We start from the raw sequence: 13,142 nt of genomic DNA on the forward strand, positions 1-13,142 counted from the left end.
ACTGTACCAAAAACGATCAAAAAAAGCATCTCCCAAAATAGACTTAATCCTTATGTTTGCTCTCCCTTTCACCAAACTGCCTGCTGGCAAAAATTCACATCCCTGTTCACTGGTATGCTTTTTTTGGCTGCTGGTATCTTGGGAACATCTCAACAGCTGGATTTTGTGCAAACCTATATTCATATGATCTCATTGTGTTCTCATATATGGCCATTTCCAAGATGAATGTGCTGAAGAATGCTTTCTCTGATGATAATCAGTTACTGACTTTTCCAAAACCAAACACATTTGTATAATATTCTTTCTTCTGTCTTACACTGACAAATCTGTTTTGCAATTGAATGGGTGTTGTCACACACTCTGGATTTTTTATACTTCGATTGCTAGTTAAGTTGTCTTACCCTGCAGCTTCATTCTGAGTACTTATAAATAACAAAAGTAATCTGAGGTAATTAACCAAGATTACTAAATATCTCAGGACAGGTAATCCTCCTGAAAAACCAGAATCCCATTTGGCAGAAGTATTCTTTCTGGCTGCATTTTCCTGCAGTGGAAAAAACTTCTCTCTGCTTACAGAAACAACCCCTGGAGCATAATACTAGAGGAAAACCCACACTATTTTGTTTAGTTCTCCATGGCTATCAGACCAGCACCTCACTATGGTCAAACATAACACAATATGCAAAAATATGCAGCAAGTGCCTGAGAGGGACTGAACTGTTCCAGGAGCCTGAGAGCAATTCAGGAGGAACCTCGAGGAAATGTGCTGTAAAGGGGGTGAGCAGCCTCAGGAAAGGTGGTCTGGAATGGAAATTGCCTTATTTTTTTTATAGTGTGTTGAAGGGAAAACTGATTCAATGAACATTAATTGCTTTTTAATAGTATGGCATAGAGGATGGCAGAGAGAGCACATGGAAAAGCATCCACAACAGGCTCCCTTTGCATTGATGCATTGGGTGATTCTGCTTAAGGAAGGACAAAGGTAAAGGACAAAGACATTCAGAAAACAGCAGCCAGCTATTCACAAACATTCTTCTTCTGCTCCCAAGCCTCCTCTCTTCAAAGCACAGGGAACACACAGAGAATGTCCCACTTCAAAAATCATAGCCTACCATTTCAGCATCTCACATTCAAACACAGGGCTAAACTGAAGGTGGACTCACCATTACCTTTTGCAGTTCCCTTTTAAAGGTGTATTTATAACAAAATTAAGATTTATGTAACTTTTCACCAGGCATGATCAAATTTATTCTCAAAACAAGAATTCAAATCGCAGTATTGCTACATAGTGATTTAAGCCAAAACACCCAGAAAAACACTGCCACTCCAATTTTCATAGCTAATTTAATTTTCATTTCATAAAAATGTTAACTCATTCACACCAACCCTGAGAGCTCAATAAACACCGAAGTTGTTCTGTGCCTTGTTTTGCTCAGTGTCTCATTCAAGTTACCAGCTAAATTCCAATCACAGAATCTCTATTACCAAGGCTATTTTGCCTTGCAACTGAGCTCACAACCTAAGTTGTTATGGCAGTCCCTGAGGATGATTATACTTTGAACTCTAAGATAGCATATCTACAGGTTCACTTTCAGTTATTCAAATAACTTGATTTTCTGACTGTTTGGGAGGTGGTAATGACCAAAGAAATCTGTTCTAGTTTGCAGGATTTGTTTTCAATAGTTAAAACACTGTTTATCCTGGACAATGGCCTTTGGGATAAAGTAGGATGCCTTAATGGCCTCTCACCTTTTCCTTCCAACATTTTGAAAAAGGTAACTCAAATGAATATGAGAAACAATACTGGAAGGAGATACCTTAAATCTAGAGGGGTCAAAGGTTAATGCTTATCCAGTCAGCACCCAGGAACCCACAAGACAAAAACAACATCTAATTAAGATTCTGCTAAAAATCACACACATTGTCAGACTACCATTAGCAGTGCTACTTTTGCACGTGATGTTACAAAGCCCAACCTATTTCAAGAATCTGCCAAACTGAGGAGAGCTCAAATGGCTCCTCAGGAGCTCCTATGATAATCTCCAAACATAAAGCATCACAGACATGCCACCTCCCATGTACTGCCCAAGAAAGATGTTTCCACACTCTTCAAAATGAGCAAATTCGTAAGCTCACAAGATCTAAAGATACTGTGTTTTCCAGTGCTCCTGCTTTCCCTGCCCTAGATGAAAACCTACCGGGAAAGAAATAACCAGCACCCCTTCCTTCTCCTTTCTCCCTTCCTTTCCTTGCCCCACTTGCTGTATTTTATAGGATCGAAAGCTTTTTATTGCATTCCAGTTGTAGTCTGGGTAAATAAATACAAGGGTAAAAAAACAACTTTGGGGAGACTGGACCACTGCCAGCTTGCCTGGATAGCTGGGCTGTGCATGGAGCTGGAAGGGTGTTTTTTAAAAGGAGGGAAGCAGCAGAGAACAGCTTAAGAATCTTGGCTCAGTCTGGGCATATTTCCGCCTAACTCTGGCTAAACCTCAGCACGAACGGCTGGATGAGGAGTGGATACACAGCTGGGGAGGGAGGGAGGCTGCAGGGCTCTCCACCAGAACTGCAGCAGAGCCCAGCGAGGCTGAAACCATGCTTTTCCTTTGGGCAATGGCATTTATTTTAGTCCTGCAGGAGCAAAATCTTCTAGGTAAGTGATTCTGAACTTGCAAAGCAGAAACTACAGCTTAATCGTAGCATTGTTAAATCCTTTGCATGGGGTGGGAGAGGGAGGACAATAATTGTTCACTGTATTGGTTTTATATGATAGAAGGTGACACAGGTATGCGTCAAAATTCTGTGGAAATATTGTTTTTAACAGGAAAAACTCAATTTTTATGCTATTAAACTCCATCCTGTAGGCATATTGTTTTGGTAGAGATTTTTTTACTTCTTACAGGAGGTACTACCACCGTATCTTCAGAAATTCAGAACTACATTGAGGTGTGGCAGCCAGTGCTCTGAATCCCCATCATTACTGTTCTGGCAACCTTATTAACATACTAACTAATCCACTCAGAAATGAGATTGCAGTTCAAGGTGATTAGAGAAAGATTCTCCTTTATTCATACCCTTCTTTTAAAATTTACTGGTAACAGCACCACATTTTTCTTTCTTCTGTTTTGGGTTACTTATTCCTGAGATTTTTGAGGCACTTAATGCCTTCTCCAAATAACTTGGGAGTACAAAGTATAAACACAGAACATCTGATAAGCCTGCATCTGAATTCTACTTTCATTAACACGAGATTAGTGCTGGAATAACCCGTAATCACACTGATTAGTGTGACCATTCAGTTTGGCTAGTTCAAGGGTTTATAGTCCCCGTGTAACCACAAACCCGGCTTCCCAGCCTGTTTGTACTATATCTTTTCTTCTAGCTGAGGCCCAGATTTATTTTCCCTCTGCTCCTACTTCGTGACAACACAAGGGCTGTATTTCATGGCAGGGTAGTAAGATCCTATTACATTCAAAACATTTCCTGAAAAACTGTTAGCCCCTTCTTCCCCCAAGTCCTGGTCCTCTTCCTTGCCCTGACTCCCTCCCACCTAACCAGCTTTGTAATGTTTATCAGCGATGAACTGAAATATCAATGCCCCAGCAAAAGCATTCTTGTTTTCACTCCACAAGAATTCATTATCCTCTTGTGAGTTTTGCAAGCTTCACCAAAATAAATGTGAAACTAAATAAAAATTAAAAAAAAAACCCCTGGAAGAATGTTTGGGTTTATTCCCCAAAAAAGTATGGTTTTAAGCTAAAATCATTAGCAAACTCAGACAAAATCCAGCTAAACAGAATAGTACTTGAATAATAACTGCAGTGGAGACTAATACCCAGTATAATGCCAGATGGTAGCTACTCAGTCAGGGAATCATGTTTGCTGTCTCAATGGTATACTTCATGTAAGATGGAAAATTTTATGTCTGTCATGGCCAGAGGAGCACCCTACCTGGCTGACAGGCTTAAGAAAATCATCCCCACTTTCCCTTTGCTATCTTTGGCTTGTGGGAAACCTAACTTTTGATTTCCTTGCAGATCCCCCCATCCTAACTCCCGCAGGTTCCTCTTAGAAATTATTCAGATTTGGCCAAATCAGAATTTACATTTTAATTCAGCCATTAATATAAACAACCTCATATTCATAGAGCTCAGCCTCCAAATCATTCAGGAGAAGAGGCTGGAACAGGGGCCCTTCTGGATGCACGTGCTCCTGCCTAATGGCCACAGTTCATAGTGCTTTGCTCTTGGTGCTGGGTTAGTTTGTGGCGTGCTGCCCAAACATAGTGTACAATGTAGCCTGGGGAACAATACCTGCCCCACTGAAACGTGTTTCCATTCTTACAAAAACGCCCCAACAGCGAAGTCTTTGCTCCATGTTTATCCATGGCAGAGAGGTGACCTGGAGTCCTCAGGTAAACAAGTACCTGGCACACAGGGTGGCCCCACTGACATGTACCATTCAGCTGAGCAAACCAAACACTGAGTGTTCTGCCAGAGAGGCAGCAACAGGAGGGCCTCAGTGGAGGCACTGCTGCTCTATACTCCACACTGTGCTGTGATTTGCTTTCAAACAGCAGAAGTTTCATTCAGTTTTAATTACAAGTTAAAGTAAAACAAGCGTATTCATGTTTTTCTTCAGCTAACATGTTATGACTTCTCAGGATATTTTGAATCCTCTGATATTTACATGCAGTATCAAAGCTGGGAAGATCTATAAGCTAGACCATTGCCTAGAAATTGAAAAGAAAAAAAATCCCTTCAGAACAGTCAGCTTTTCCCTAAAATGGACCATTTGCCTTCTCACAGAAGAGCATTTTGTCTCCAGGAGATTAAACCAATGCATTGTAGAATTAAAGCCACAGTAAAAATTTATGTTAGGTGTCCTATCTTAAATCATACTTGGACTCATATTTCTCTACTAACAAAGTAGTAATGGTTTATAACCTATACTGTAGGTTATAAACACTATAACACTATAAACACTGTAGGTGTTTTCTGTCCTTGCAAAAACTTATCAGCATTATTGTCTCCAATGCAAGGATTACAGTCCTTGCAAAACTCATCTCTGAGATCCAGCTAGGAAGGAGACATAAAGCTTGTCACAACAAAGTGTACCAAGAAATAGGTGTGTTTGTTAAGACCATGAAACATCTGAAGATAGGGTTCTCTACAGAAGTGAGCCTTTTTACAGATTTTACATATCTGTAAAACCCTATGATTTGTTACATTTAGGTAAAAGGAATTTATTAAGTTCCAAGGACTTTGTAACCTCCATGTGTAAAAGCAAAAGTTAATACCAAACTTCAAAAAAACTCAGGAGTTTAGAAATACAGGACTCCTGCTATTCAGGATGTGGCTCTATTCACAAATGCAGCTGATCTGCTCTGGTTGAAACAGTTGTGAGTCTTGGCCATGAATGCCAAGATTTAGTACGTACATATGTACATATTCACTCACTATTCTACTTCTTGAGCTGTTGCAAAACACATGAACTGTCTGCCAAACAAAATATCTTCAAAAAAGTTCCTAGACTTAAGTATTAGAAAAAAAACTACAATATCATTTCATTGTACTTACCTCTTTCTACTACTATGACTTAGCCATATGCAAACTACACAATCATAGAGCTGACTAATAAGTCACAGACTCGCCTTACCCACTCCCCATGACTGTAGCTCCTATGACTAAACACAGACCAAAAGCCATGTCCTCAAAGTTGAAAAACTGTTTATTCCCTGATACAGTGGTCACCCTCAAATTGACGGTGGCATCCAATATTTATGCATCTCACGTCCTCCACTCTCAAGCCAGCCTTAAGTTCACTAATTCTACACAACTTGGGTTCTTTATGTACACTAAGACAGAGCACCTTTTCTTCCTAAAACAGCTCATCCCCTTCTCCACACACAAGGAAGTCTTCTACAGCTACTAGCTATAATCTTCCTAACACTTAGCTTTAGTTTCCATGACAAATGTATTTTCACACAGAAATAAACACATAATAAAGGCAAACTTTTTTGCAGCCCAAAGCATCATTGTAAGTTACACCATGAATTAGAGTAACGTACCTGCAAATTACGTTGCTCACATCTCTTATCAATCCAATTCCCTGTAGTCCTTTTCCATTGCAGCAGCAAGTGTAAGAGGATATTCCTGGCTGCTTGTTCAGAAGACCGTCATGCTGGAATCATACTCCAAGCCAACAGCTCCCTCACAGGAACATTTAATTGCTATCCTTCTTCCTTTGAATGAAAATATACAAAACTTAAGTGCTTCTTAAAATCATAGACATGGTCACACAGCAGAAAGAGGAAAGTAGTTTTTCAAGTGGCAGTTTTGCTTCTGGCAGACAGCCACGGCAGGGGCCCAGCTTCTGATGTGCCTGAAAAAAACAGTGCCCACTGGCAGCATGAACTATCCCTGGCCTTGTGCACTCTGTCTCCACTGCTGGGTAAGTGAGAGATGAACCTCCCTTATGAAATAAGAATTACATGGGTCACTATACCAAAAGCTTCCTCCAAATGAGATAGTTTTACACAGAAATATGTAAACAACAACTTCTAACAGGTCCCATTTCTGATTGTGCATATTTCACAAGCACAAGTGATGCACAGTAGGACCAGAAGACATTGTATCATGACATCTCACGCATAGATGGATGGGACAGACTAGTTAGAGATGTGAGAACTGGTAGGCTGATACCTGCCCCACCTTCACTAACACATTCCACAATGCATGAGATTTCCCCTTTGGTCCTTCTCTTTCAGGGAAAAAAAGAATTAAAATAAGTACAATCTTAACCGATCCAGGACCTGAAATAATATTCATAGTAGCATATTCTACATCTTAATAAACACAGTATGAACCAGTCTGGAAGTCTGGAACTTGACTTTCTGATATGGTTATTTAGCTTCTAAAATGAACATTAAAAATAATTAATTTCATGGAGGACACTTATTTCAAGACGCTTCTGTTATCAGAGGCTCATGAATCTTGGATAGCAGAAAATCCCTTGGATTTTCTTCCATGTCTGAAATCTTTCCACAACTTGGCATTTAGGCAGCAGTTGAAGTATTCAGTGAATATACAGATTACAGATTAATCCCCAATCATACATTTTCAATGTACCTTCTTGAAATAATTTAAAAAAACCCTAAACAAACCAATCTTACCACAACCCTTAAATTTCAGATCTTTCTACTGTCAGTTTTCTGTCTAATATACAATGCCTACTTTCCATCTCCCACTTTAGACAGACCATATTTACCCTGTATGAAATTTGCGATGTAGTTCTGCCATAAAAGCTAGAACCTAACAATGGTGTGTGTACATTAAAATATTTACATGTATACACATATATAGTTGCATGTAGATATAAGCAAACCCATGCAGCCACCCCCAGTGTGAAACATAGTAACCTATGGCAGTGTATAAGCTGCTAAGACATTTTTAAATATTTATTACAATTCCTGTAGTCTTTAATGCAATTACTAAAGGCAAGAATTCCTTTATCTTTGAGGAAATAGAGACTCTAAACTGTAAAAAGAGGTTCACAGATGCCTAAATCACAGCTAAGCATTAGTGTTTTATGGATTACAGCCTGAAAGACACTCTATGTCCAGTTAAAGATATGCTCCTGAGTGGATAAGAACTTGAAGGGTATCTGTGCATTAAAAGCATTTTCCATAAAACACTTGCTATCCAAATCAATTATTTTTGATGTCCCAACAACAAAATTTTATATGGCTTGAGTTATATATAACACAGCTTAAAATGAATTCAGGCACTGTGAATGAAACTAGGAGTGCTACAGAAAGTTAATTCAGTACTTCCATATCTAAGGATGTCAATGTAATTAAGGGTTGACATAAACTAAGTTTGATGCCTTCAAGAACAGCCCCCAAAATGAAATATGACCAACAGTCTTGGCTTAACATGGTCTTCGGTCTGAAAGCACTAGTACTGATAGTATAAGTATCAACTCAGGTTTAAAGGAATTGGACCTTTCCTGAATTCAGCTGAAAGTTATCTTCACCAATCACTTTTATAAACTGTGTAATTTCTTGAGCTAACATTTCAAACTTATGTGCACATATTAAAGTGGAATCCAGCACTGTTGCATTCTTCCCAAACTGGTTAGTGGGTTCACCATTTGAGCCTGGTACTCCATTTCATGACCTTGAGTTCATGATTCCCATTCATTTTCTCATCAAAAGCTGCCTGGCCACCTTATGCTATATGCTCCAGGAATGAAATGATACTGCTAAACCTAAGGCAGTGCAAACAAGAACACACAGCAAAGTATGTTTTCTTGAAGAGTTGTACATGTTCTTCATTCCCCCTGCTCTATCACATGTTTTCAGGCTTCCTCGTTTGCCATCTGGTTCCTGTTTCAATCTCACGTGCCTTTCTCTTGGATTGTAGCCTGCTTTGTTTTACCCCTCCCGCCCCACTGAGCACAACACAAACTCGCAGTTAACTTTCAAAACCACACTGATCATAGAATGAGGCAAAAGGAATTTTACCAATTTTAAGGCCAATGGGGAACATCGTGGTCACTCACCTTGACCTTCTCTGTCACACAGACCGATGAACCCAACCCAGCGATCTCTAGATCAAGCCTGTAACTTCAGTTTGACCACCAATGTGTCATTAGGAAGGATACTTATAAAGACCTACCAGATCTGTATGATTACACACTTCAGTGCTGTTGGTCCCAGTAACAGCAGAAAATGACAGCAAAAGAGACAGTTGCTCAGGTTTATTCTGATGTTTACCATTAGCAACTGCTTGGATGATAAAAATGAACCACTTAGCAGCATCTGGATACACAGAACCTTGACAGTCCTAGAAGGGGACACCTTTAGGGAGCATGTAGAAGCAATATCTTGGGGGGGTGGGGGAATATATATCAAATGTACAGGAGGCAGAGGAGCTTAACTGAGAGATGTTATCAGTCTAAGGCCTCTGCTCTTAACCTGTTTGCTAAGGTTGTTTTGATTTTTACTTCATTGCTCTATCTATCCCGTGCTCTAAGATCAGGTTTTGTATGGTCAGGCTGACCATTGTACATAGATCCTTACTCTTCATCATGCTACTTTCAAACTTTAAGCATGTTCTTCTATTAAACATATCCTTATTAGCAACCAGCTCAGAGATGCTCCATTTCCCTGCTGGTGTTTGACTGCATCACAGCACAGGGCAGCTAGAACTACCCAGATTTATGGGCATCATTAGGGTAGCACAGAGGACTTAATCAGAGGAAAAAAGGCCCAGGTGGTTTTCTTATCTTGAACAAGACAGTTCTGGTTCTTGATGGAAAATAACCACCCATATATCAAATAGAATGGACTTCAAGAATTTAACTAAACATCTCACTTGCAGGAAACATCGGGGGGAGATTTGCAGATGGGATGTTAACTGAAAGGTAATGTTCTCTCTGCCATACTGAAATGTTGCAACTGTCTGAGTGAAATAATCTATTAAGTTTCAAATGAGAGATTTAAGACCTTGAAATATGCCTCCTACACACTTGCCTAAGCTGTCAGAAGTTGCGAACACCCACACATTTTAAATATGTAATTTACATGGCATACAAAGAACATTTCACTTTTAAAAGTGGTTAGCTTTAAAACTTACTACCAAAGTTTTCTGTATTTATGCATGTGATTCGAAACATAGGCAAGCAAAAATTCCAATTTACATTTTAAAGTTTTTTCAGCACCTTGAGAAAGCAAGCACACGGAAGTATCCTAAAATGCCATTAGTCTTTTGCTTACATGGCTTGCAGCCTTCCATTCTTCACTTCCTTTACATGGTGACTGTTACTATTATGTGGGTAGAGATGCTGCTGGAGTAAGGTCAGTGCCAAAGGCATATGGTGTCATTTTCTTTCACCAGCTGCAATACAGAGAAGGGCAGTGCTCATAAGCAACATGTGACTCTCTTTGAACACACGGAAATTACTGCTTGGATTGAATTGCCTGACCATAGTGACCCAGATGTGTGCTGTATTTACAAGGGACCGGATGTGTCCCGTGAACAGCCCATCTCAGAGATAAAGCTGTGGGTTAAGAGCTGAAGCCAGACAACAAAATAGCTGTGAGGTTTTCGAGTAGCCAAAGCCTCAAGCTAGAACTCAGAAAACAGAAGAAATCTACACTGCTGACAAAGCACTTGCTGCCCAGCTAGGGCCTTCTGCTTGCCCTTGGTTCTGTCTCCAACACAATGAGTAGCAGTTCAGCATACAGCTGAATTGGGCCATTGGGCTTGACACTGAGAGCTAGGGCTGGGAGTATTGGAAAGGTGGAAATTTTATTCATCTCTGACAGTAAAATAGATCTTGCTATTATCCTATTATTAGTAAAACTAAGGTTTGTAGACAAAGACTGGCCACTCTTTTGTAACCTGTATTTCCAACACAATTTCAGTCTCTCCACACTGTTCCAGTCATGATGGAAAAAAAATGTAAAGAAATAAAAATTTTGAGAACTAGCATGGTTCATTACCATTACGTTAGATAGTAATAACACTCATAAACCACTACTATGAGCAGCAAAGAAGAAAAAAAGGGCAATTGCAAAGCAGCTGTTGTTGAAGTACCTGCTGTATATCCGCACTCTTCAGTAGACGAAGTCTTTGGAATTCCATCCTAACAGCACCACCACCTGGTGAATGCTCTAACAAAACCCCCAACCAAACCTCTGCCAAACCAATTTCTAAATAATGTCCAGTACACCAGGTCACATTTTAATTCTCTCCTCCTCCCTGCCCTCCAGTTCCAAGGATGCCATTCCAACTCACAGTACAGCTCTCATCCCACTAAACTGCAATGATTACAATTCTTCCTGACAATGTGTTTGCTGTCATTTGACACCTGCACTCCAGAAACCTTGGCACAGACTTGCAGTGCTTCACTGCAGCAGTTCCAAACCACTGCTCTGGCACAACAGTACTGAAGTTGCTGCTCTTGTGTTTCTCACTGTTTGTTATAACACAAGCTCATAGTTTTCTCTTTGTTACAATCAAATGATGACAGAATGAGTTACTGCTGCTTTTTCACTATCATAGCTGCTCTAAGCCTCAAACAAGAGCAAGGGGCAAGATACGGTATCACTTTAGTGAGGCTTAAAATAGTCTGCAACAGTTCTACACAGGTATTAAAATCTAAATGTTACTGAATGTTGCACAGAAGTTATGGAAAGGAAATTGGCTCCACTAAAGCATGGACACCAGCAGGTACTGACCTTTCATGGAACAGAGCCAGCAGAATGAAAAGTTCAAAGAGCAAGAGCTCATGAGTACTGAGAGGTAAATACAGGTCAGTGAGAGATAAGTGACTTTGTGTATAGCAGCATATATGAGTGACTTGGTCAGCAAATAACATCAACTGTACATACTTTCATTGTTTCTCTTTACATTGCAAAGTCAGATTGTCAGGGACAACTTTCTGGCACAGAGGAATCATCAGCCATCATCAGTATCCATTTGGAAAGTGGACAAAATCAGCTACTTTTCAAAGCTTTACTGTACCAGCTGCTTCTGAAGAAAGTCCAAGAGGAACTGCTGTGTAAGGCACATCTTCCCAACGCTTATGTTTTATACTTGCAGAGACAGAGTTACAGTCTATAAACTTACCCCACACAGGTAGGAAAAAAGCAGACCATGTAAAACAAACGCACAGATAAACAAAAACACCCATGGCAAGAGAAAACACCTTGTTCTAATGAACCGTGACATGTGCAGGCAGGGAGACACTCAAAGCGCTGGGGCATCGGCGAGAGGTTCAGTTCCTACATTTGCCTCATAAACAAACAATGCTGTTTAGCATGCAAAATTCCAATTCAGAAGTCAGAAAGGCAAGGACTGCTATTTAAAAGCTCCTGCTATTTAACTGTGTCTGTTTTTCCAGTTGCTGCAGATCCTGTTGACGAGTTACCCGGAAGTTTGGGAAGGGGAAGCTGGTGTGATGAACATGATACGATCCACGAACGCTTAGATATTATTGAAGAGGTAAGAGGGGTTGTGCTGGCTCCTGAACCTTACCAGACCTCTGCCCTATTCTTTTGGCCAAAGAAAAAGAATAATATTTCTAGACAGCATCCCTTCATTACTTTATTCTAGTCAAGGTCAGACAATTTTTTTTCAGATGTCATAGCTTGCAACTATCTATAAAGCCATTATCACTACAAATATATAATCTTGATGATTCCAAAAAACTGATTAACCAATCACTGACTGTTGTATATCAGACTTTTCTAAAATGTTTATAATTGTGCCTTTAATCCAACAATCTCAGAATTGATGTTGGTAAAGTTTCACACTGGCTGATAGCTAGATGTGGTTCTGCAGGTGACTTCAAGACTGATGGAGGAGTTTCTGCTCACCCCTGCTGACACTCAAGAGCTAAATGAATTCTATGACTGGGATTCTATGAAAGCTGCAAAGTTTGGTTTTTTTACCCTGCTGTCTTAAGCACTCCCAAGATACAAGCTAACTATTCTCAGCTGGGTAGTTGCCAAACTCCATGCTGTTGGTTCTTAAAATGGCAATGTTACCTTTCTTCTGCTCTAGTCCCAGCCCTCTTCTTTACACCCCATCAGATCCTCTCATCTTCCACACAGATTCTTTTATTGGAGATGATGGTGGCTCAGAAATAATAAAGAATCAAAAACAAATTAATGTAAAGCTCCCTCCAAGAAGTCAAATGATGGGTTATTCTTCATACAGGAGTGCTGTAATGCAACTCTTGCAAAACAAAGTGCTAATACTTAGTGCCACTAGAGGCCAGCAGAACACAACAAATATTTGAACCTGCAATGCGCAATATGAATTAAACTAGCTGTCAGCATTATGGGACATTGGGTTTACACATTCCTTCCACTTGACCCTTTGACTACCTCCTTTTATCCATTTGTCTCCCTTGTTTCCATTAGAAAGTAATAAAAACAGTGGAGCACCTGGAATCAGAAGTCAAATCACTCCTCAACATCATCAACGAGACAACATCGAACATCCCCATCGTTCCAGGAACTCCACTTATAGACATTTTTGATGGTCAGTATCTAAGCTGAAAGAAGTGTTACATATGTTACTACCAAATATGCCATCTTTTCTTGCCCAAGATGATCTCACTCCTTC

At 39.9% G+C, this 13,142-nt stretch overlaps 1 protein-coding gene across 1 annotated transcript in view; it reads left to right on the forward strand.

The window, feature by feature from the left end:
- Positions 1-2,470: 2,470 nt before the first annotated feature.
- The window catches only part of PLAC9 (placenta specific 9), an 11,886-nt gene continuing 1,214 nt past the window's right edge, over positions 2,471-13,142 (forward strand). Inside the window, exons 1-3 of the mRNA XM_017807161.1 lie at positions 2,471-2,653; positions 11,914-12,014; positions 12,938-13,058. Of these exons, the coding sequence (XP_017662650.1) occupies positions 2,596-2,653; positions 11,914-12,014; positions 12,938-13,058 (280 nt within the window). The 5' untranslated portion in view covers positions 2,471-2,595. The remainder of the gene's footprint in view (positions 2,654-11,913; positions 12,015-12,937; positions 13,059-13,142) is intronic.

The sequence above is a fragment of the Lepidothrix coronata genome, unplaced genomic scaffold, assembly GCF_001604755.1.
Source record: "Lepidothrix coronata isolate B3197 unplaced genomic scaffold, Lepidothrix_coronata-1.0 Scaffold17, whole genome shotgun sequence".
Classification (NCBI taxonomy): Eukaryota; Metazoa; Chordata; class Aves; order Passeriformes; family Pipridae; genus Lepidothrix; species Lepidothrix coronata.